General features: G+C 37.9%; 1 protein-coding gene across 4 annotated transcripts in view; it reads left to right on the forward strand.

The window, feature by feature from the left end:
- The first annotated feature begins 228 nt into the window (after positions 1–228).
- Positions 229–24,354, forward strand: part of LOC123775040 (uncharacterized) — a 36,641-nt gene continuing 12,515 nt past the window's right edge. For all 4 annotated transcript variants that reach the window (XM_069319369.1, XM_069319367.1, XM_069319366.1 and 1 more), the window contains exons 1-21: positions 229–267; positions 724–823; positions 1,592–1,687; positions 3,078–3,275; positions 3,803–4,062; positions 6,317–6,539; positions 8,017–8,136; positions 8,810–8,918; positions 9,482–9,627; positions 11,256–11,495; positions 12,490–12,666; positions 13,544–13,723; positions 13,963–14,106; positions 14,957–15,141; positions 15,684–15,858; positions 17,714–17,956; positions 18,686–18,865; positions 20,507–20,692; positions 21,669–21,827; positions 22,493–22,701; positions 23,668–23,797. In XM_069319369.1, coding sequence (XP_069175470.1) covers positions 1,592–1,687; positions 3,078–3,275; positions 3,803–4,062; positions 6,317–6,539; positions 8,017–8,136; positions 8,810–8,918; positions 9,482–9,627; positions 11,256–11,495; positions 12,490–12,666; positions 13,544–13,723; positions 13,963–14,106; positions 14,957–15,141; positions 15,684–15,858; positions 17,714–17,956; positions 18,686–18,865; positions 20,507–20,692; positions 21,669–21,827; positions 22,493–22,701; positions 23,668–23,797 — 3,360 coding nt within the window. In that variant the 5' untranslated portion in view covers positions 229–267; positions 724–823. The remainder of the gene's footprint in view (positions 268–723; positions 824–1,591; positions 1,688–3,077; positions 3,276–3,802; positions 4,063–6,316; positions 6,540–8,016; positions 8,137–8,809; positions 8,919–9,481; positions 9,628–11,255; positions 11,496–12,489; positions 12,667–13,543; positions 13,724–13,962; positions 14,107–14,956; positions 15,142–15,683; positions 15,859–17,713; positions 17,957–18,685; positions 18,866–20,506; positions 20,693–21,668; positions 21,828–22,492; positions 22,702–23,667; positions 23,798–24,354) is intronic.

Raw genomic sequence — 24,354 nt, forward strand, 5'->3', positions numbered from 1 at the left:
TCCTAATATACTACAAGATCCCTCCTTATGGTCAGCCATGTGTGAATTGCAAATCCCGTACTATTTCAGATTATAGAATCATAATTATGTCATTAGTCGCTTCAGAACAGTAACTTGTACAGTATTTGTTTGAGAAAATGCTGCGGAATATCAATAACATAATTTTTTTTTTCTTGCCAGGCATTAAGTAAATTCTTAGGCAGGCTTCAGTGGGAAGCAGTAAGTGTACTGGTGTCTGAAGACGACTACCCTCTTAACGTTGGCAAGGTTAGTTGTTCCACCCTTGACTGAGCTTATTCTATACAACTGTGAGGTCTTTTGCTGTTAGTTACATTTGTAAAGAAATTAACAGCTGGTCAGCCAGACATGTTGTCTTTTAATTTATTGAAATCTAAGTATTGAATGTTGAAGTATGATAAAATACGTACTGTAACTATCATCCAGTACTGTACTTAAAAATTTGTAAAAGTTATATATATTTTTTTAAATTCTTGGCTTGGTATATATTGATACACTACAGTACAGGTATTTGTTTATATTTTAATTGTTTTTGCAATTAAACTGACATGCACAATCTTAATTATAATTTATTATTTTATTACCATTTTCTTATTTCTTCAAAATTGTGAAACTGTGCAAGTTATTTTAAAGTTTTAGCTATAAAAATTAATTTTATGATAATGAGTATTTCAAATTAATGTTGAGCAATTTATGACCCATTAGGTTGTATCAGAGATGTCAACAACACACAATATCTGCATTAGTAATGTAGTGAGAATACCACCACAGTCTCACAATTCCTGATACTCGGAGCGCTACAGAGGTATGCTAGCATAAGTCGACAGTATATATATACAGTACAGTACTATGTAGGTATTTATTACACATCCAGCTTACAAATCTGAAAATAACGGAATTGATGATGTTTCAGTCTGTGGACCATTATTAAGTCATTTCTATGACCTGATTTCTATGACCATTATTAAGTCATTTCTATGACCTGATAATGGTCCAGGACAGACCAAAATGTCGTCAATTCCTTTGATTTCAAATTTGTGTGTTTGGTGTCTAATTTTCAGCCATGTTGTTGTGATTTACTAACGGCATAGGTGCTCATTTCATAAAACTCTGTAGTCCAGCTGTTGTCATTAATTCAAACTAGAGAGGGGCACAGTAGCTAATGTTTTGATGTACAGTACTTGTCCTCATCTGTACTTATTTTTACACAAAGCCACTACAAGGCTTGGTGTGAACAAGGGGTTCATGTAAAGATGAACAATGGTTTTATGTAATTCCTTTGATACAAAGATACATTGAAGGATTGTCCTACCAAAGGAGTTGGCCGATTGTTAAGAAGGGTAATAGTTATTTTTACCTGATTTACTCGATTTTTACCTGAGGATCTTGGTAAATGATGTAGGATTTTGAACTCAGTGTAGCAAATGAGTTGCTATTTTGGCAGTTAGGTAGCCTAGATTGCAATTATTGCAATATAATAACTTATTCATGATCCAGCCTTATCTCTGCACCAAAATGCACAGGCACCATGTACCTGTATGTGACTGTACCTAAACAAAATATGTATTTGCAGATGGATTTAAAATACAGGAACTATGTGCGGGCAGCTATGAATGACGGACGGGTTTCTGGAGTGGCGGTGGTAGCCAGTGGACACGTCCTCCACCAGGTAATGGAGTCTTACTGCTTTTCCATGTTTTGGGGTATAATTTGCAAGAAAACTGTTTTCTCTTCAAGCTTAATGGCTAATGTTAAAGCATAACCCTTCAAATTGATGACACAGACACCCTGTAGTGTATGAAAGAAATATATATTTGTTTGCCGATTTCTTATTAATGTCTGCTAGTTATTACTGTAGTTGGTTTCTTATTGTCGGAGACAGGAAGCTTGTTAGGCTTGTTGAGGTTCTCCCAAGGCCAACGACTGACCTCCAGAATTCAACCTACAACAGTACTAATTTCCATGTACTGTATTTATTTACTGCGAGATGAACAGAGGCTGCAGGTGTAAGCCTGAGGCCTGATATTTAAACGTGCCTCAACATCTCGTCTTGCCTGGGAATCAAATCTGGGTTACATTCGGTTGTGAGTCGACTGCACCACAGGTTGTTTCTCTTTCTCGTAAAAGCTGGACTTTGCGTAATTTGTTATAGACATTAAATAGTACCTCCTTCATTGTAACGAGATACACTGTATCTTGTTATATACGAGATACATACACCTAGTGATGGAAAAATCACAACTAAAATAATAAAAGAATACACATCAAATGCAGGAAGGAGAAATAATATTATACTGTATAACATACATAGGAAGTATTAAATTTTGTTAATCAATGTGTTTAAAGATAAACTAAGACTATAAAGTACAAGTTTGGCATGAGGGAATTCGGTGTGATGTAACTTGTTTCTATCATTGGTACAGTATCGTTATATTTATTGCGGTACTTTCTATTGTATCCAACCATTCATGTTGCAATGTGGCTTCCTGTTATTCATGCAATGTATGCTTCTTATAAACTTATTCATCACTCCTGCATATACTAATTACTGTACTGTATTTGCCAGTGTATAAGATGCACTAAATTTATAATACAGTAATAATAATATAACTAAAAAAATTTGGTTCCTAGTCAACCTGTCCACTCAAATAGCACATCACAATTTCAATTATAAATCCCCAACATTCAAAATATGATGTTGGGGATGTCATATATATATATATATGATGTATATAAAGCATACGATAAATCATAGTAGATCGTTAACTTTACGGCCTGTCCTGTTTTAATTCATTAGTCCTTGGTCACATTAGGTTTGGACAATTTAGTGCATCATTTTTGCGATGTTATAACAACCCTAGAGGACAGGCTGAGGTAGTTCTAGCAATTTATTGCTTCTATGCTGATGTAAAATTTTTAAACTTATTCTTATCTTGCTTTATATGCCTTAATTTAATCTTTATGTACAGTATTTTACTCTCTTGTGGGCAATGTAAAATTATCTCCATTTATTTTATTACATTTTTGCTTATTCATGGACATAAAATGTCTTGTTTCAGATCTTGATAGCTATCAAGGCTGAGAGCTCCCAGACTCGAAGGGTTTATTGGCTGTTGTCTGACCTTCCAGAGGATGATCTGAACCTGGTTCGTGATGTGTCCAGGCTTACTAAAGGGTTATTTGTCATTACTAGTTCTCCTCCTTCTCTTGAGGAATTTGAAGATCATTGGAAAAAACTTCAGGATGTCAAGCTAGAGGTATGTTAAGCAAAGCATTAAGGAATTTTCCTAGTATTGAGCTTTCTTCAAGCTATGTATTATTGTTTTCCTTAAGATTTGTATTAATTTTTCTTATCATTTGGTTGTTATCGTAAGAGATGATTGGCACTTTCCTAATCATACAATTCCCAGCTTATCTTGGAAATTGTTACCTTAGGCAGCAAGAAAATAATGCTACCCAGAAAGATGTTTTTCATGGTGACTGAATACCATGGTGGTGGACAGTGACAGGTTTTACATAAATTATTCTGTGCCACATAAGCTATACAGTACTACAGAAGTATTATAAGTACCTGTACAGTATAGTTTTGAAATTTGTTTTTATATGATCTTTTAAGGAATTGGCATTTGGTCATGTGCACAGAGTGCATAGAGATATGCTAAGTGGAAGAAGTAAAGGTACAAGCTTCTGAATTTATCTATTTTGTAAATATGATGGGTACAGTACTTTATAGCTTAAATACAAATATATGCACAGTAAACACTTTTATTTTTTATTTTTACAGCGCACTTCGGAGAATGAGTGGGTACTGGGCTACCTGCAACAAGAAAAAGGATGCCGCCTGGATGGGCAGCCCTTGACACCCACAGATACTAATACTGACAGTGTTCAGCAGAAGCCGTTACCCATTTGCCGATCCTTCCGTATGCGAGATGACGACCTTGATATTTTGGCAAGGACAAGAGCAGCTCTTCCAGCTATCCATGGCTTATTTACATTCTTCACAGCAATGAGGAATGCTTGGAGGCTAAAATGCAGAAATATGTAGGAAAATAAAATACAGTACTTCATTTTTACATTATAGACTTTATAGAATACAGTACTTCATTTTTTCTTTATAGACTATTGTAGACTTCCATATCTGCTCATTTGGGTTTGAAGCCCTCTATTCATAATCTTGGTTTGGCAACTTAATTGCCAGTTTTCAGTACCAAGAGTATTTTTCCGAACCTAAATTGCTTGGTCATTCCCTTAGGCAAGTCCACTTCCTCTCAGGGTCTTGCCACCTCTGTCCAGGGACAGAATGACTTTCATTTTTCCTAAGCTACAGCCCCTTACTGGAACTTCAAAGAGGGTTGTGTTCATTTGACCCCACAGGTGTCTCTCTGTGCTGCTGAGGGTGAGTTTTCTGCTTCTCATCGAGACATGTTCCATGGACTCAAGCCCAAGCCTTGACAGAATCCATTGACTTACCATTTGTTGTGGGGGATTTGCCACTTCCTCTCAGAGTTGGATGGCCTTCTTTGTCACGCACTCTTGACCTCTGAAACTACTCCTTGGCTGGGCATGTCGGCTGTTCCCTCCTCCTCTTTAGGTGGCAATGTGCTCTGATGAGTGCATTTTTTGTTTTTTATATCAAAGCCTGTGGGTACAGTAGTTATCTCTGGTTAGGTAGCTTCTTTATCCTTCTTCCCATTTTGATATAAATTCCTGAAGCGTTTTGCATTGTGCCTTCTGATGCTTATGGAGGCTCTGATGTCCTGGTTCTTCACATGTTCCCACTTCACTGCCATCCTGGTCCACAAGCTTGGTGGGATGTTTTGTTGTTGTTATGAGATTAGAACCATACTTGGGTGTGGGCCATGGTTCATTTGAAGTTTGAACATTAGTCCTCTTCCTAGTTGTGGTATCTTCAAGAGTCCTGTCATTCACCTTCTGGTGCCCTATTCTTCAGATCATGCAACCATGCACTGTAGCCCATCTATCTTGGCTTCTTTGCAGGCTTGTGAAACTTAACCAGCATTGGTTTTATCCCATGGCCCATGAACTCTGCAGGTTTGGTACCTTCCAGGCCTATTTCTCCACCATATATTCCATCATGTGGGACTGGGTCTGGTTAGTGGCAACAAGGCACTCTGGGGAAATAGGACTTGCCCAATGGATTTGTCTTTCACCAAGAGAAAGTGACCAAGCTTCTTTTTACTTCTCGGAAAAAATGCATTTCAACTGCATTCATTGTTAAAACTTTTCATTACAGTATAAATAGCTTTAGCAGCATAATTATATTCATAAATTTGTGTTCAAAATGGAACCAATGAGAATCAAGACATTCTGATTTCAGGATCCTCAGTTACTGTCTTACACCATCAGCCTAGACACCTGGCTTTCCCTGCCACCCCCACACACACGACTCTCCCTGCCACCCACACACACGGCTCTCCCTGCCACCCACACACATGGCTCTCCCTGCCATCCACACACACGGTTCTCCCTGCCACCCATATACATGGCTTTCCCTGCCCTTCACCCACACACGGCTCTCTCTGCCATACACACACACACACACACACACATACATGGCTCTCCCTGCCACCCACACACACACACACACACACACACACACACACACACACACGGCTCTCCCTGCCACCCACCCACCACACACACATGGCTCTCCCTGCCACGCCCCCCACACACACGGCTCTCCCTACCACACACACTCACACACACATGGCTCTCCCTGCCACACACACACATGCACCTTCCTACAATTTCAGTCACAAGTAAAATATTCATGTAAATGTACAATTTTGCTATAACTGGGAATATAATTATTTTAGCACATGGTTTTTAGTTTATATTGAGCATTTATTAGATAAATCTAATTATTATTGTTATGAATATAAATTTGATGGGGGCCCTGATGGCTGAGTGGACAGAGCTCAAGGTTCGTAGTCCTAGGGGTCCGGGTTCAATCCATGGCGGAGGTGGAAAAAAAATGGGCAGAGTTTCTTTCACCCTGATGCACCTGTTTGCCTAGCAGTAAATAGGTACCTTGGAGTTTGATAGCTGGTATGGGCTGCTTCCTGGGGATTTGTGTGTGTGTGTATGAAAATTTGGATTAAGGACTTGCCCGAAATGCTATGTGCGCTAGTAGCTGTACAAGAATGTAAGAGCTCTTGTATATATAAATAAATAAAAACTAATAATACCATGCCTTTTCCAGAAACACCATTGTTGCATTATACAAGTCACCTATGCATTGAATGTGTTGTAAATACATTGTTGTACATTGCAGCCGTGGTGTGTGTGAGAGTCTTCGCGAAATGGGTCGAAAGGAGCTTCTGGCAGATTATCTGACTCCACTTAAGTTTCAACATAATGGACCAGGAACTCGCAGCCTCACTAGCCTTGCAGGTGGCAAGCGAAGGAATGACTGGTCAGGGAAGTTATCTGAAACCTCTCTTGGGCTCTACAACATTTTGACCGACCCTGGAAACTCTAGTGTGACTGTTCGGCAGGTGTGCATAATTCGTCTTTAAAAATAGTTTCCCCATTGAAGATTGTTGGCATAATGTGGGATTGAGATTGCTGTGGGATAATAGAAATTAGTACAATATGGAAGATCAGGATGTTCTTTGGAGGCTTTGGTACATGTTAAGAAATTGAATATCCAGTAAATTGTACAAGAAGATAAAGGGTATCACTTCCAGTCATAGAGAGATGGATGTTCTTACACATACCCTGAATATATTATCTCATTTCCGGTACTCTGCCAGTCACTATAATTCTGCACGCTTTGCCTGCTACACATAGTAAATTAATGCCTATAATTATACTGTAATTATGACAAGCTGCCAGCTTCCTGTCCTCATCAAGGACAGGAAGGCCAATAGTATTAGTGGCCCTCAGGTAAATTCTGATAAATTATAATCGCTACAGTTAGTTTTTTTTTTCTCTCTTCCCCCTCTCCAATCTCCTGGTTATCACTAATTCCATGCCACTATTCCATGCCTTCTCCACTCCCATTTTGTTAATTTTCTTGACAATAATAAACAATTTCTTTATGAACCTTAGTACTTGCAGATTCTTCAAACTTCAGCATTATTGATGTACTTGTACTCACCTTACTAATAGATATATATTAATATATATCTATTAGCAGCAAGTGTGATCTTCCACTCTTCTTGCCTAAAAATCCAGTCATGTTTACATTAGAACCTCTTCCATTACCTCCATCCATTAAGACTTTCAAAATACTATTCGCCATCCCAAATCTAATCTTCACCATTTAACATAATCTCGTGTTTATCTTTAACGTTCTCGTTTACCCATCTTCCAGTCACCCTGGGACACAGACTTTAACTGGTCAAATAGCTCAATTGAGAGTATAGTAGTGAAATTAAATATTTTTGTATTTAATTTCGCAATTAAGTGAAATTAAATAGTTTGTAGGTCCTTGACCTTCAAACCCGATTTTCAGTTTTCGGAACTCTATTTTCCATGGGAGAACTAGCATAAATGGGAATTAGGTTCCCAGCCTCCAAAAATTTACAACATTTAATAAACAATTATAGAAAATATATGAAAAGATGATAGTTTAACTTATCTTAAATACTGGTGTTACTCTGCAATCTAAAACAGGATTATTACTTAATTGGAAGATTAATTATTGCTAGAAGAGGAGGTAGGTGATGCTGGAGTAGAACTTGAAGTTGTGGTTGCTTCTATTCTCCTAAAAGTACAGATGTAAATGGGTATCTGAGAGCAAGGTCACTGTTGTAGGTTGCATATAAGAGGAAAGGTCAGTTGTTGGCCTAGGGAGACTGTAATTTCCAATATTTGAGTAAACGTATGTGCTAGATAAGCTGTTTCAAAATAAATTGTGGATGATTCATTGTACTGTACTTTGAATTTGCCACTGCCTCCAAGCTATTACAGTTTTTCAGTCAAATAAATCTCAACTGTTAAAAATGTAACATTTTCTTGTCCTAACAGACTATGTTGGTGGAGAATTTAACCCTACGAGTGGCAGATGAATCTCTCATTCCGGATAAAGTTAGTTGTCCACGAGGTTCTTGCAGCAGCTGCCTGAAGACTCTAAACGAGCAGACAGAGGTAGGTCTTGGTATTCAAAACCATATTAAGCTAAATACTGTACCTTTAGTCTTATACTGTGTTTTGTTGCCAATTTTCAGCTTGTATAACATATATTCTGAAAAATTTTGAGTTTGCAAGGTACTGTATTTTTATTTTGGTATAATACCAAGTTTCATCTTAACCATCATGTTAGTGGTTAAGTTCACTAGTCTTCAAGTTCACTACTCTGTCATAGTTACTGCACTAGCCAAAGGATGCCAAATTTAGCTTTATTATATAATTCAATTTTTAGAGCTAGGTGTATCTGTGTTGCATTAGCTAGCACAACCAGTTGGTCACAGTTTGATTACCCTGCAGAGAGAGGGAGAGAGGTTTGGGGACATTTTCTTAAGCTCGATGCCTCTGTTTATCTGATAGTAAATAGGTACTGGGGAGGTAGTTGTTCGTCATGTTCTGGGGAGTGTCAGGCATTTGCTTCATGGGACCTCGATGATGATAATAAAATATATGAAAGGCTAATTGACTTCCTGTCTGCTACAATGGGGAAAACAGTATGGGGTATCGATTGAACTACAATTTTTTGCTGCAACATGCAAAGTCTTACCAGTTAGGTATATATTTGTCTATAAAATATTGCAGTTAAAATATTGGTATAAAATAACTTCATATCTTAACCCACTGCTTTAAATAGGTGGGAAATGTGACACTGGGAGGTGTTGTGCAGAAACATGTATTGCTGCCATCCCCAGACCACATAGTTGTTGCTGCACTCTTCCCCATTCATCAGCCTTCTCTTGATGGTAAGACATTTTCTTGTCCTTAATAATTTTCTGTTCAGTAGTTCAGGGGCTTTTCCATAGTGCCTTCATTTTCTACAGTGCTTAATATTTTTTGTTCCCATGGAAGGATGAATGCATGAAGGGTTCTGTCCCCATGGAAGGATGAATACAGCAAGGAGTTTTGTCCACATGGAAGGATGAATGGTCAAGGGTTTTGTCCCCATGGAAAGATGAATACAAGGGGTTTTGTTCCCATGGAAGGATGAATGCATCAAGGGTTTTATCCCCATGGAAGGATGAATACAACAAGGGGTTTTGTCCCCATGGAAGGATGAATGTACCAAGGGTTTTGTTCTGATGGGAGGATGAATGTACCAAGGGATTTGTTCCAATATAAGGATGAATACACCGAGGATTTTGTCCCCATGGAAGGATGAATATTTAAAGTTTTGTTGTCATATGATAATGAAGATTATTTGTTGACTGATATAAGTTTTATTATAATAGTCAACCTTGAATTTACTGAAAACATTTGTATGTTTAATTGGAAGGCTCTAGGATATTGATGGTGGTACATCTTGCAGGTGCAGACTGTAGTGAGACTTTAAATGAGGAGACGATGCAAGAAGTGGAAGCATTCCTCTGGGCTGTGGACCAGATCAATCGGCACCAGAAGTTGTTGCCAGCGACTACGCTTGGTGCTGTGGTTCTGGATACCTGTGGATCTAGGGTTCGTACTTGGTGTTGGGGTGTGGTATCACTCCTTGCGGAGGAAGGTGGGGGATCAGCTAACTAGAAAACTTTTGTTTTTGTAATGGTTTAAAAAATCTTTGGGTCAATAGGAAAGATTTGTGCTACTAAAATATATCCACTAGTACATTTACAGTACAATACATTTAAGTTTAACTTTACTTCTTGTAACTAATACATCATTACAAAAGGTTCAAGTATATTTCAAATAATTTGTTGCTTAAGAACTCCCTAATTACTGTGCATGTTAATAACTTTGCAAGAATGTAATTCCATGCCAACATGGTAAATGAGCTGCTGTTATTTTTGTTGTAAATAAGTTGATGAGTAAAGTATTATAATTATAATAATAATAATGACAATAATAATAATGATCCAGTAATATTTATTTAGGCAAGAGTACACACATATGATACAGGAACAAAGGGGGATTTCTAAGCAAGATAAGTTCAGTGCCTAAAACCACTAATATGCAGTGTATTTCGGGTATAACATAAAAATTAGGTAAACAATATATAAGATTAATTAATGAGGTAATTCTTGAAACTAAATAAGACAATGTAATATTATGAGTTGATGGAGAGACATTAGAAAGTTATTGTTTTACTGTGTGTACTATGTATTAATAAGACATAATTTTGCAGAATATGGATGCACTGTTGCAGTTTAGTTTAGTTAATTTATTATGCACCCCATAGCTATTGTGGGTGGTAGTTGAAAGAGTTAGAGGCACATAATGGGCTCGGGGACTAAACCCCTAAATTTATTTAGTTGCAAGTTACAGTTTTGATCTAGTTGCAAAATTCAATGCACATCATTACATCAACAGTGGGCTGGAGACTGACTACAAGTACAGTCTCTAAATTAAGCAACTAACATGTGGAGAGTTAGTGTCTTAATTGATATGTTTATTCTGCACACCGCCTCCCATCCAGTGGGCAGTAGTGGAAAGGTTATAGTCGCCCAGTTACTGCCTACGGTTAGCAAACTGAGGATATTTGGCTAAAATTTCTGGTAGCAGATCATTTTGGATGGAATATTTACACATTTCTTGAACATTTGTTATAGAATTCTCTAAATTCACGTACATATCTTTTCGCACTCCATCACATGGTGACAGAGGCAGAGGGTGGGCGAGTAATTTAGTTTACAGTTATTCGCACACCTTTTGTCACTGTGATGGAGTGCAAAAATATACACAATTTCAGAGGCAATTCTATAACAAATGTTAAAGGAATGTGTAAATATTTCATTCAAAATGATCTGCTACCAGAAATTTTAGCTAAAGTTTGCTAACTGTAGGTAGTAACTGGTATGTAATATGTTTTGGTACAAAATCTTTAGTCATAGAAGGCCTCCTGTTTTTCCTGTAAGATCTTTAATTAAATGCTGTGCTATATAGTTAGACTCTGAATTATCCGAAGGTAGATAATTACATGACTATAACCCCACCTAAAGTCAGAGGGGCACTGTACTTTTTTTTTATATCGAGTAACTAAATAGTTATTATAACAGTGGGTAGGATATATTACTGAACGTGGTGCAGGAATGAAGAATAGTTACGGTCCATAGTAACTTTTTTACTATTTAGATGTTTGTGTACAACAGATCCGCACAATGAACCAGGTGACAAGCCTTGTTAAGAGCTCTCTTCCTGGCATCAATGTTGACATCAACGACATCCAGACCTTCATAACTGCTCTTGACCCAGAAACTGCACGAGTTACAGGCGAGATTCTGTCCTCTCTCAACATAACGTCCATCAACCTGGGGCCATCACAAGCACACTCTCCGTTTGCGTTACAGATGAGCCCACCCATCAACATGGAGGCAGAAGCAATGGTTCAGGTACTGTGGTATGATGTTGATAATCATTTTTATTTAATAATAATTTGTTTTGTTAGGGACAGGAAGCATGTAGACACTCACTCACTTACTCTAGGAGCTCCATAATTCAAATTCAGGTAACCTGAATCTTTGGGTAATCCGAATGAATTCAGGTTCATGTTTTTTACTGCTCAACTCAAATAAAAATTCTGGTTTATGACAAAGAAAAACCTAAATAAATTTAAAAAAAATTTTTACTGTTTTGATTTTCCAGGTAAAAATTTTGCTAACTCGAATCGGGGTGAGCCCCCATACAATTCTGATTATTGAAAGTAGACAACTTGAGGCTTATTGAGGTCCTCCCCCAAGGTCAAACTACTGTCTCCCTTTATGAGAATCTGCATATGCTGTGTAGTGTGAAGACTTGTAATAATAAGCAGAAGGTCTTCTGTGATCCTGTAATATCCTCCATATCTAAGTGTAAAATAATCTTTGTAAATACTTTATATTTAAATTTTTTGTATTGTAAGTAGCTGATGCAATCATTATAAGGTATACAAATTAGATGAAATTGTTAATGTAAAAATATCTACTGAGGTTAAGACCTTTTGTGCCCCCTGTAATCTGTTTTTAGGCTACTGCTCACAGGATTGAGTATAGGGGTGCACAATAAACTAGCTGCCCTCTGGCGGTAATGATCAAACAGCTACCTTATTTCCAGGCACAGTACTTATTTACTGGTAGATGAACAAAGGTATTAGGTGAAAGGAAATGTACCTAACCATTTCTATCGTTCCCTGGACTCGAACATGGGATAATCGATGATGGTTGTATATTATATAAAGCTACAAATACGCAAAGCATTTTGACCATAATTTTAATTAATTTTAATTTCATGTGTGTATAAGTTTAATGGAGCAAGGTTAAGGTACTTTTGAGCTCATCGTAGTGCAGTCGGCAGTGAGTGCATTTGGATTAAATTGTGTTGGTTTGACTACTTCAATTACCTCGCCAGATGCTGAGATTTCTTGGTTGGGATTACGTGTCCCTTGTGGTGTCGTCGGAAGATCCAGAGAATTTGGCTGGAGCCGAAGCTTTCAGGACTGTGGCTCAGGCGTCGCGAGTGTGTTTAGCTCACGATATTAAAATGACACCTTTGGATCCTCCAGCCATGGCCACTCTTGCTGATCAGGTAATTAAGAAAAATGTTTGTATTAAGTATTAAATGGAAAGATTTAGCATGGAGACATGGGGAAAGTAGAGGAAATGGTTAATGGATTGTATTTAAGCAAGAAAATTATGAAAATTGGAAGTACTCTAATTAAATAAAAAATCCAGTGTTTAATGTAATGAAACACCTCTTTCTGGTGGGTCTGCTCACTGGCTCATGCAGCTAACCAGGTGGCTAGCTCGTAGAGCTAACCAGGCGGCTAGTTCACAGAGCTAACCAGGCGGCTAGCTCGCAGAGCTAACCAGGCGGCTAGCTCACAGAGCTAAACAGACGGCTAGCTTGCAGAGCTCAGAGATCTGCATATGGAGCTCTTAAGGACCTCAGAACAAGAGAGAAGGTAGATAATTTTTGCCTCCCAGCTTCTGAATTGGGAGATTCGAGGTACTCTGGCAGCAAGGGAAGGTTTGAATGAGGAATACTGTACAGTATCGAGAGATAATATATTGCTATAGCAGGTGTTGATTAATGTGAATGTACTGTATTTTAGCAAGTGTAAAATTCAGCTTAAATTATTATGTTTATTTTAGAATATTAAAGGTAATCAGTATCAAATTTAATTCTTAGCCTTTCTCAGCTGTGGCACTTTATAATAACTATTGCTGTTTTATGGGTACCAATTTTTATTTTTATAGAGGGAGCAAATTTACTCAACAAAAATTAAGATTAAGTACACAGTGGTGTGCTGCTACCCTAAATTAAAATTAATTTGAAACCTTTACTAGGTAACATTTTTTTATCTTAATGTATACTGTATGCAATATTGTAATTACCAATATTCATCATACTTTTGGTTATGCAACATATACATTGTTATAATCTCTAATAATATCTTCATTAGATTGTGGAGCAGTTGACAGAGAAGGCAGTAGTTGGTGCACGTGCTACTGTTCTCTTCTTGACCGTGAACGACACGAGGGACTTACTCGCTGCTGTCAAGCGGGCAGTTCTCGTCCACCGGTTACTCAAGCATCAGCTTGTTTTCTTGGGGACTTCTTCATGGGGGGATCACAAGGAGAAGGTACTTGTTCATAAAAATATTTGTTTTGTAATTTAAAACTTTTAAGCTATTTGTTATAATGAATAATATTTGTGAATAAAATACTGTGTACAGTATCCATATACAGGTACTGTCACAGAGAAAAATGTATTTGATTTTTAAGTAGGGTTTTTAAAGTTGAACTATATTACTCTAAATCTATTTACTTAATCTATGACAATCCAGCTTCATGTTTACAATGCAGATTATAATGATTTTAGCTTCGTGAGTTTGATTCTGACCTGGGTGGGGCTCTGGTGCTGAAGGATGGCCAGCAGGATGTGAGGGACTTCATAGCACATTATAGACTCCTCAACCCTGCGAAAAATACCAGAAATCCATGGTTCAAGGAGTACTGGCAACAGGTCAGTTAGTTTTGCTCCACTTTGATTTAGTCATTATTTACCTGAATTTACCCGAGGGCCACTAGCACACTAGTGGCCTCGATGAGGATAGGAAGCTGGCGGTTTATCAAAGATCCCGTCCATTTGTCCTGAGGATTTTTTTCTAGCTGGATTTTAAAGTTAAGAGAGTTTTGGCATTTACAGCTTCTGCAGGTAGGCAGTTCCATGGGTTTATAACCCTTCAACTTGATCATCATTGCAGATGGTTGGAACAAGTTAGGTGAGAAGATGGTGGAGTACAAAACTATCAGTAGTTTCAAAGCTATGACAGAGTGCTGGGAAGATGGGACACCACGAGCATGACTCTCATCCTGTAACTACACTTGGGTAATTACATGATCTTACTGAGACCTTTTAAATATTGAACAAATTGGAAAAAATAATTCTGACCACTCTAAGAGACCACATTCAGACCACAATGCAATGCACTCCAGGGGCAACAACTTCAGCTCAGCAAAACACATTGCAGGACAAAAAACAGGAGATGCTTTTTCTCTCATAGGGTTATAAATTCATGGAATTGCTTACCCCCCTGCATATATATAAATGCCAAGACATTACTTCAGTTTAAAATTCATCTGGAAAAAATCCTCAGGAATAACTGGAATCTTTGGCCCTCGGGTAAAATTCGGGTAAATTTAAACGTCCCATATACAGTACAGTACTGCAACTATTTATTTCAGGTGAATCTACAAATTTTTCACTTGCATATTTACTTTTATAGTCTTAACTTTTGTGTACATAAAGCAGGTAATATGACGATCAAGCTAAAACCATTTACATTCTCTCTCAACAATAACTCGTCCTAAAGGAGTTTGGATGTGTAGGATCAACATGTCAGTCAACCGCTATTCCACTACCTGTTGTGCCATACACATCTGTACCATCCACGCCGAGGGTTGTTCAGGCTATGTTTTCGTTTGGTGCAGCCCTCACGCAGCTAATAAATCATCTGTGTCCCCAGCATGATGGAAGATTATGCCCAGGGTTGCCCAAGTGAGTTCTCAGTTTGGCTTAGTTATTATGTATTCCATACCGATTCTGTGGGTGGTGGTGGAAAAGGTTTCAGAGCCACATAATGGGCTCAGGAACTGAACCCCGAAACTCATTGGGTAAGACTGTTACACAATTTAATGCACGAGTTCTCAAGATGCACAATGATGTCATTGTTTAGAATTGTAGAATGCATTTATGTAAAGTAAGCAACCTTTCATTTAAATCTATAAATATTATGAATATTTTCAAGTAACAGCTTTAGTAATGAATAGGCTATATGGTAGTGTTCTGTTTATATTATTGGTGCCAAAATCAAAATATATATTTTGTACTTGTGTGTATATACAGTATACATGATTCCCATAGTGTTGATTTGTTGTTTTGTTGATTATTCATGTATTGTACATGGATATAAATAATTAAATTTTTTGTTTTGTTTAGCAAACTGCTTAAATTCCTTTTTGTCTTGTTTCAACTTTGATGAATATAATTTTGACCAGACATTGAACATCGCAGCAATGGCTAATAATTTGCTCTCACAGATGGCGGCAAAGAACTGTGCTCAATGAGTTTTTACGCAACACAGAGGTATCGCGGGTGGATAAGCCCTCCGAATATTTTCAGTTTACTGAGAACTTCCATGGCAATGCCCCACTGGAGGTCTTGAGTCTTATGCGTTTTCCAGATCAAAAACCCATCAAGTATAAATATGAAAAGGTAATCAGGATTAAAATTGTGAATTGCTTATCTAAAATGTAATAAGTACATTACAGTAGTGTGTGTACTGTACTTTAAGAACTAAAGTTTTCTTTATATGAGTCTGTGAAATAAAACTACAGTACATCAATATAATTTCTTATCACCACCTTTTATCACTGTAGTACTGTATAGTAATTATGTGAATCTAAATTGTCATTATATACCTGTCACTGCATTTATGCTTTGTTCAAGATTAACTTTCACTTTGTAATTTAAAGTTTGGGTGGATATAAATAGGTGGATATGAGTTTGGATGGATATAAATAGGAGCTGCCTCGTATGGGCCAAAAGACCTTCTGCGGTTTCCTTGATTCTTATGTTCTAAAATTCACTACAAATTCTATGTTAGCTCTGACTTGCTTGAAATGCTATGCATGTTAGTGGCTTTGCATGGGACTTTATCACCACCATATGTACTTTCACAACCCATATGCAGCACCCAAGTGAGCCTTGTGGGATTTCCATATGCATTCACATACTGCCTTCTCTACCACCCCTTTGTATATATGTAATTATCTTATTGTATTTGAAATTTTATTTCATAAAATGAGTTACAACGTTGGTTACCTACAAGGTACGAAGTTAGTGGTTGCAGAATGTAGAGTTCCTTCCTGCTTCTCAGATGGCAGGCAGGGACCATGAATGCAATGTGCATTTCCCCTCTGTATTGTCATGCTGAGGTACTGGAAATGGAAGCTGGCAGCTCAACGGTCTTTTGTTGTTTCACTTAGCTTAGCACCCAGATCCTTAAAAAACTAGTAGCACTTTTACCTCAGGCACCCAGTGTCTCCAAGGCAGTTGGAAAAAAATTCTAATGGTGATCTAGATCTCTGTATTTACTGGACTTAAGTGATTCCCTGTGGGTGGCAGCACCACCCAGATGTGCAACACTGAAGTCAATGTAGGTGTTAGCCAAGGTTGATGCACATATGTAGTTCCACACCAACTGCCTACCATTTTTCCCAGGGTTCACTGTTTCCCTCTGGCCAACTAAGTCTCATCAGAGTTACGGGGCATCAGGTTGTGGGGTGCACTCTCTGCTGGGCATCCAGCCAGCCATGGTAAGATATTAATACTCCTCTTAATGATACTGTATTAACTTCACTCTGTCGAGAGTCCCTTCTCCCCTGTTGTTTGGTAGAGTAAATTGTACCTATCAGCCACTTCCTCACTGCAAATACACCTACATTCAGTGTGGATTGGGGCCATTACAATTCAGAGGGCCTGTGGTGCGAGATGTATGCCAGTTGTTGACATAGGTGCTAATAAGAAGTCACCAGCTTGGGGAGCTGCTACATCTGAGGCGAGCAAAGTGGTATGGCTTTGTCACAGCGTCTAGGCACACTGGAGATGTTCGGTCTATAATGGGGTCATCCCATCTGGATTGCTTGTGGGTTTTAGATGGTGGTGGTTGGAGTGCTGGGGCTGTGAGAGAGACCTACTTTGTGGTACAGTGTTATAAATCTGGGATTGTGTACCCCTTGCTAGTTGGCCTAGGTAATCTGGTAGGATTTACTTCAGGTTGTCAGATGCTCTGGAGGACAAGTTTATTTTGTGTTGTCTGAAGTATTTGTTGGATTTATAATAAGAATACTGTAAATTATATAAAGTTTATAAAGCTTATTATATAAGTTATATAAAATATTACAAAGGGTATGATTTTAGTTTTCATTATAGGCCTTACATATTTATATTTTTTATAGAGCCACTAGTCATTATCTCCATTGAAGTAGTTGGATCATCTGTTGAGGTTTTCTCAAACATTTTATTCAGTATTTTCGTAAGTCTTAACCCATTACATTTTTGTTCTCAGGTTGGCAGATACGTTGACAGTGGGCTGACTCTTGGCAATGCCATGGTAGAATATCATAATGGCTCGGTTACCCGCATGGACCAGTTGCCTTCCTCCTGCACAAGTGGCTGCTCCACGTGCCACCACCATGAAACAGACTATGTCTTTATTGATTCCCCAGACAAACTGTACATTATTGCCACCATTAATGTACACCAAAAAGGTGACCGTCCTCTAGAATGCGGTGGTTTAGATGGAGATAAGGTGAGAATACTGTATTGACAGAGTTGTTGGGATGGAGGATAAAGTTGAGGCAATGAATGAATTCTCAGGGAGATGCTTGAGCTGTGAGTTCAGTTATGAAAGTGTTGTTGAGGGCAAGATGGAAGCATGGGCTGAAAGTCCATATACTGCCATAGAAATTACAGCTTATTAATTATTTTGACCATTTATATTTTATTTGAATAGAGCATGGTATATAAATGCTTTTGACTGTTAACCTGTTCTGCTGATAATTTCATATGATGTAGCACTTAAAGTAAACTAACCCACTTTCTCTCATTATCAGCCATTATTCATACTATTGTCCCTGATAAGCAACTAAAATAGTAGGTCTGCGCTGCACATGAGACTATTGTTGACTATGGCAACGTAGGACAGGCACACGTGGCCCATGGGTCTGTCATGGGCCATGTGTACCCATGACATGTGTAGCAGCCAACACAACTGTGTGGACGCAAAAGTGGCACTTCCCCATATTATGGAGGATGACAGAGCAGAGTCATAAAGGAAATCTGGGCTTGAAAACAGGGTTTTGGGAAGTCATTGCCAAGATTGAGTGTTCACGTTCACGAGTCAGATGTTTTGCTAGTCAAAGAATCCCCTCTACAGCAGTTTTATTTGTTATTTATGTAATTACTGTTGATACCTAAAATATTACTAACCACTCAACCACTCCATTATAATTTTTTTTTCTTTTTTTATCATTGTTAGGGTATCCAAATTGTGGAGTCATTATTATGGTCTCTAGATCGCCTGAACTCTGACCCGAAGATCTTGCCCGGTGTGACTCTCGGTGCTATTATCCTCGATGCATGTACCAGCAAAGAAAAAGTTGTGCGTGATGTGACCAACTTCCTTACTGGTCGTATTCCCGAGAGAATGAGAAAGCAGGTAAGACTTGACAATACTGTACTAAAAATATATTTGTAACAAATCGGTTAGTTGTTAAGATGTGTAAATATGTATGTATAGTATATGTACGTGTTTTAGCTATTAACAATGGTTGAAGAAGAATATTATATAAACAAAGGAGTTGTTAATAAATATAAACCATTAAAAGGTGTTATTCATAAAGAGTACTAGAGTACTAGCTGTCCAGAGGAATGCTACTTTAAGAAGCAGCTTTAGCCACTAGCAGGGTAGTTTAAAATATATAAAGACAGCATCAGTATAAAGAGAAGACGAAAGGGAGCATCCAATAAATATATACTCTGTTGATCTTCTGTATTTTATGCTACTGTAGGCATGAGTCATGGATGTATTTGGATGAATAATAGGTTATACTCGCAAGCCTACATTTTGCCTTTGGTGTTCCGTATTATGATTGAGTTGCATTTGTTTATCTCAACGGTACTGGTCCAACTAGATTACTTGTTTTATCATATTTTGTAGGGACTGAGCTAAGCTTCTTGGTCCCACATCTTAATCATCTTAGGTGACATAATCTTTTCCTGATCTCAGACCTGTCTCAACTTAACTAGTTGACTTCTTTAAGGATTCTATATGCTATGATTATTTACCCCCCCCCCTTTCCTTGTTTTTCTTGCTTTGAGAGATTCGTTTCTTTCAGCCTCATCTCGAAGCTGTGGCTTGTCCCAGGGTGAAAGCTGTGGTAAATGGATGTATGTAATTTTGTATTATCTTTAACCATTTTCATCTTACTTGTATATTCTTTGGATGTATGCCTCCTCATCCCACAAAAGTGGGAAACAGGGTATACCTGTACCTAAGGGATGACGGTTAGAGTACACAAACAAACATATTATACCCAGGCATGGAACAGTCTTTCCTATTCCATCTTCCGTGTCATCACATGGCCTGGTGGTTCAGTCACAAGCACAACAGCTAACAATAGCCTAACATTATCATCAGAGGGTCAAAGAAATATATATAAAAAAAAAAACAGTGAAATTCCAAACCAGTGTTGATATCACTAGCCTCGGGTTCCTTTGGGTGTACAGAAACTGCCTCCAACCAAACACACATGGTGAGAAACTGGCTAGTTGCACCCGATAAACAACACTAAGCACTTACATCCTTGGAACACATGCAGTGGACTGTGAATAAAGCAAGTGCTGGACAAATAGATCAGGCCCAAGATTGACAGGGATACACAAGGACTTGTGCATACACAAGATGCAAGTAAGAGGCCCTGAGAAGGCTTAGAACTGTTGTGCCATTTTCGTTTGTCAGTTATTCTTGGCTGGATGATCTCTGGTCTTTTACAGTGGTCTATGTCTTTGGCTCATGATGGAGAGACCCCTCAGGGAACCTCAATAACCCAAAGTACAAATTTCCTGTCCCGACAACGTGAAGTGCATTACCCTGCAGGGCTGCTTGAAAATTCCGTGTGGTGCCAATGCCAGAGTGTTACTCCGATTGATTCATGATCCTGTTTAGAGTTGGAGTGCATACTACTTTATATTGAAGTAAATGAAATACTGTTGCTCAAAAATACAAGAGTAACCTGAAATTTGAGAAGGAATTTTTCTTCAATTCAGTGTGTATAGCTAATGTCATTGTCTTCCATAGGTACCATCCTCAAACAACATTGTTGGCCTGATTGCTGGTGGTATTGGAGAAGAGGTGAGGCAGGTAATTGATGTGACCCAACCTTATGGAATCACAACTATTGCAACCCAGGCTTCCAACAGTGTGTACTCCAACACGCGCCGCTTTCCTGTCCTTTTACGCTTGGCACCACCTAATGAAGTTATGGTAAGTATCAAGTGTTAGCAGTGAATGTTGTTGTAATAATAAAACTAATACCAATGTTTTAATTATATGATATACAAGGGATCATAATACAATGGTTAATTAGTATGTAGATACATTGTTTGGTATATTTTATAAAGCTCCTAACTGCATACAATAAGAGTAGTTTATTGTGCACATCATACTCGTCATGTGAGAGGGCAGAAAAAGTTCTTATTGAGATCTCGGTGGATATTTGGCATTAGCTTTTACAGTTTATCGGCTTGGTCAGAGACCAGGCCATGGATGTTGGTGCTTGGAACCATCACAAGGTAAGGTAAGGTAGCTCTTTACAGAAACGTCTTGCACTGCAACTATAATATGTATACAATATATTATTATGCATTGGAGTCAAGTGTTGATAATACGTAATCTAGTTTTCACTGCTGTATATTATATGGTAATAGTGATGGTGTTTATGATTTTAGTCTACACACCTCATACCTTCATCACATCTACAGTATTTCCATTATCTACTAGAACCTCATAGAAGCTGACCTGCCAGGTGTACGTGCAGCAAAGTTGTATTTGAGCTGTGATAACTTGTCAGTCAGCTGAGTTTGTTACTTGACCCATACAAATGTTTTGCTACTTTTGAGTACTGTATCTTATATTTCTTATACAAATGTTATCTTTCTCATTCATTTGTCTCATTGGTTAATGTATAATCTAGGTACCGTAGTTTAAATGTTCAAATCTTCACATGCTGAAATAACAAGTTAATATGTACTGTACACGTATATGTAAATCTGAAGCTAGATTATACGGGACCCGTACTGTATACAATATCATTAAAATGAATGTAATGTTTTTATAATGACTTTCTCTTATGTTTATAATCTACTGAAATTTTGTGTAAACTAAATTATAAATATACAACCATTTATTAAAAATATTTTTGATTTAAACATGTGTAATGACTCCTTTATGTTATTTTCAGGGAGGAGCTATTGCATCACTCCTGCTCTACTGGAGGTGGGAGGTGTTCAGCGCCGTGTACTCCGATGGCGGCACGGCTGGTGACATCCACAAACATCTCCTGCGGGAAACAGATGCACACAATCTGAAAGCTGTTATATCTGAACCAGTACCTCTCAAGGTAAATACCAGTACCGTACAACTGCTACAAAAGTGATACAACGGTATGGAGAAAGTTTGTAATGTTTATTATATAGACATATAATAGCAGGTTAATTCATGCACTTGGATGGGATGCAAGGATAAGGATTTAGGATAGGATGAAGGGAAAGAATGGTGCCCAACTGCTTGGGACAGTCAGGGCTTGGACGCCGACTTGCAAGAAGTGAGAACATTGCTGTACTGTCCAGTCCAAGAGTATACAGCCATTTTGAGCAGCACATTGTTTCCACTTTATCTCCCAGTCCTACTTGTCAGTGGGGTCATCCTCTGTATTACGACACAACAAATCTTTGCTTTCATTGTAACCCCTCCACATCATTAGTTTGAAGTTCTAGCATTAGTAAAGAATTCAATGTACACTGCCTCTATTATGTCTGTTTTCATTTTGCATATGACATATCTCTTGCTTTGTGCATTTTAAATAAGATTAAAATCATCCTCCTTTTCCTTCCCCCCCCACATGGAAAGAAAGGAAAGTGACGGTGTTTTGGCCCATCCTGGACCCTTGTCAGGTTTTGACAGACATATACAGGGAAGGAAGTCATTATAAGGCACCCTTATAAGATACAGAATTAGGTAAATGGAGGGAATTTCTTTTCCTGAAAATTGCTTCTATCTACCTAGGTTGACCAGATTGAGTACATGATGAATGTATGGACCAAACTAGCTGAGGCAGCACAGCAGGGTGCCCGGGCTGTCATTCTGCTACTGGAGCCTCACCACGCAGCACTCTTCCTCCAAGCAGCAGCCAAGCTTCGCAATGAAGGGCTCTTGCGCACTGATGATTTTGTCTTCATTATGGCAGAGTCTCCTTTGCCCTTCATAAAACATGAGTATGTCTTATAATTAAGATGCCTAGCCCACAGATCAGAGAATACAGGAACTGACATTTCGGTCCATCCTGGACCATGATAATGGTCTAGGATGGACCGAAATGTCATTTCCTGTATTTCCAGAGTTGTGGCTTGGGTGTCTAATATTCAGCTACGTTATTGTGACTTATTGTCTACATGTCTTGTAATAAAATATACAGTGTATAGCTCATGAACTTTACTAAACATTTTATTAGAGTTGGCAGTGTTCTTAAGTGACACAGACGGTAACCATTCCTTATACAATATAGCCGGTCTGCGAGAGTGGGGAGATACTCGTACAACTGGTGGACACACATTGATAACCAACATTTGCACATCATAAGGTTCTGTTAATTTATGATAAACTTAGTTTCTCCCCATTGAGCAGAAGGTTGCATTCTAATATTAGCTATAATATTACTTCCATTAAGGTTCTGCAGTTATATTTGTGCTTGACTTTTTTTTTTAACCTTAGGCTTTTCTACATTTGATTTCATTCATTAAAAGAAACACAATATGTTCATTCTAAACATTCTTGGGTAAAAATACACTGACATGCTACAGAGACAATAGGTGCACTCTGTACCACAGTGTCTACTCTGTGTTACAAAGATGGGGAAACTTTTTGAAACATTTGAAACTTTTATAATGAGATCTGATTATTTCAGTTTCCTATCTCCAAATAAATTATACTGTAGTGTATTTTGTTCATGTGTTATGACTTTGATAAAAATAACTATTAATACATTTAATAGCCCAAGTAAAATTTTGTATACAGTACATTATAAATAATTATAATGCCGGTATAAAAAAATACTGTATTACATAGGTACGATAATGTTCACAACATTTGTATAATATTTTTGTTTAAAAGTTACTAATAATGTCAAGATACAGGCAAGTCAGGCAAACGTTTACCTTGTCAAATCTGAGCTCTCCTTCCAGGAGTGAAGCGCTTGGTATGGTCGTCTTACAACCTTTTAGTGGCACTGTACAAGAATTCCAGACTTATTTCAAGGGTCTTTCACTTGCCAACCACACAGCCTACCCTTGGTTCCATGAGTTTTGGGCAGAGGTAAGTCATTCTTTGTATAGGCCAATTTTAATTTTAATTTAATGCCACAGAAACTGTGCATTATTATTATTTTGTTTCAGTGACTGCTCTACATTAAGTTAGTCAAATATAAATCTGACCTATTCAGTGATATTACACAAAACTCTCAATAGCAGGTGCTGATTCTATCACAACCTCAGGTTGGGCGTGTCCGTGGGTGAGACCATCTCTTACTGGAGCTATTAAGAATGAATGCTTGTTAGTCAGCCCAGAGCTTCGTGCTTCATTGTAATGAATTAAACCCCCCGTTGATGTGGGGTTTTTAGTTTTAATATCATAAAAAACACTGATCTGTGTATTTTGGCTGTCCTGGGTCTTTACTTTCAGTCAAGCTTGTGGAGGGTCTTTGTGTGACTAGGTTTGATATCATAGTTGTACAATCTATCTGGTTATAATTTGTTGAAGTATTTAACACTTGAGATTGCAACTTCTATTCAAGGTTCAGGGGAATCTGATGTTATCATAATTTAATAACTATCTTCATTTATAAAAATAAATAGGAACTGGTGTATATATAT

The sequence above is a fragment of the Procambarus clarkii genome, chromosome 92 (genome assembly GCF_040958095.1).
Source record: "Procambarus clarkii isolate CNS0578487 chromosome 92, FALCON_Pclarkii_2.0, whole genome shotgun sequence".
NCBI lineage: Eukaryota > Metazoa > Arthropoda > Malacostraca > Decapoda > Cambaridae > Procambarus > Procambarus clarkii.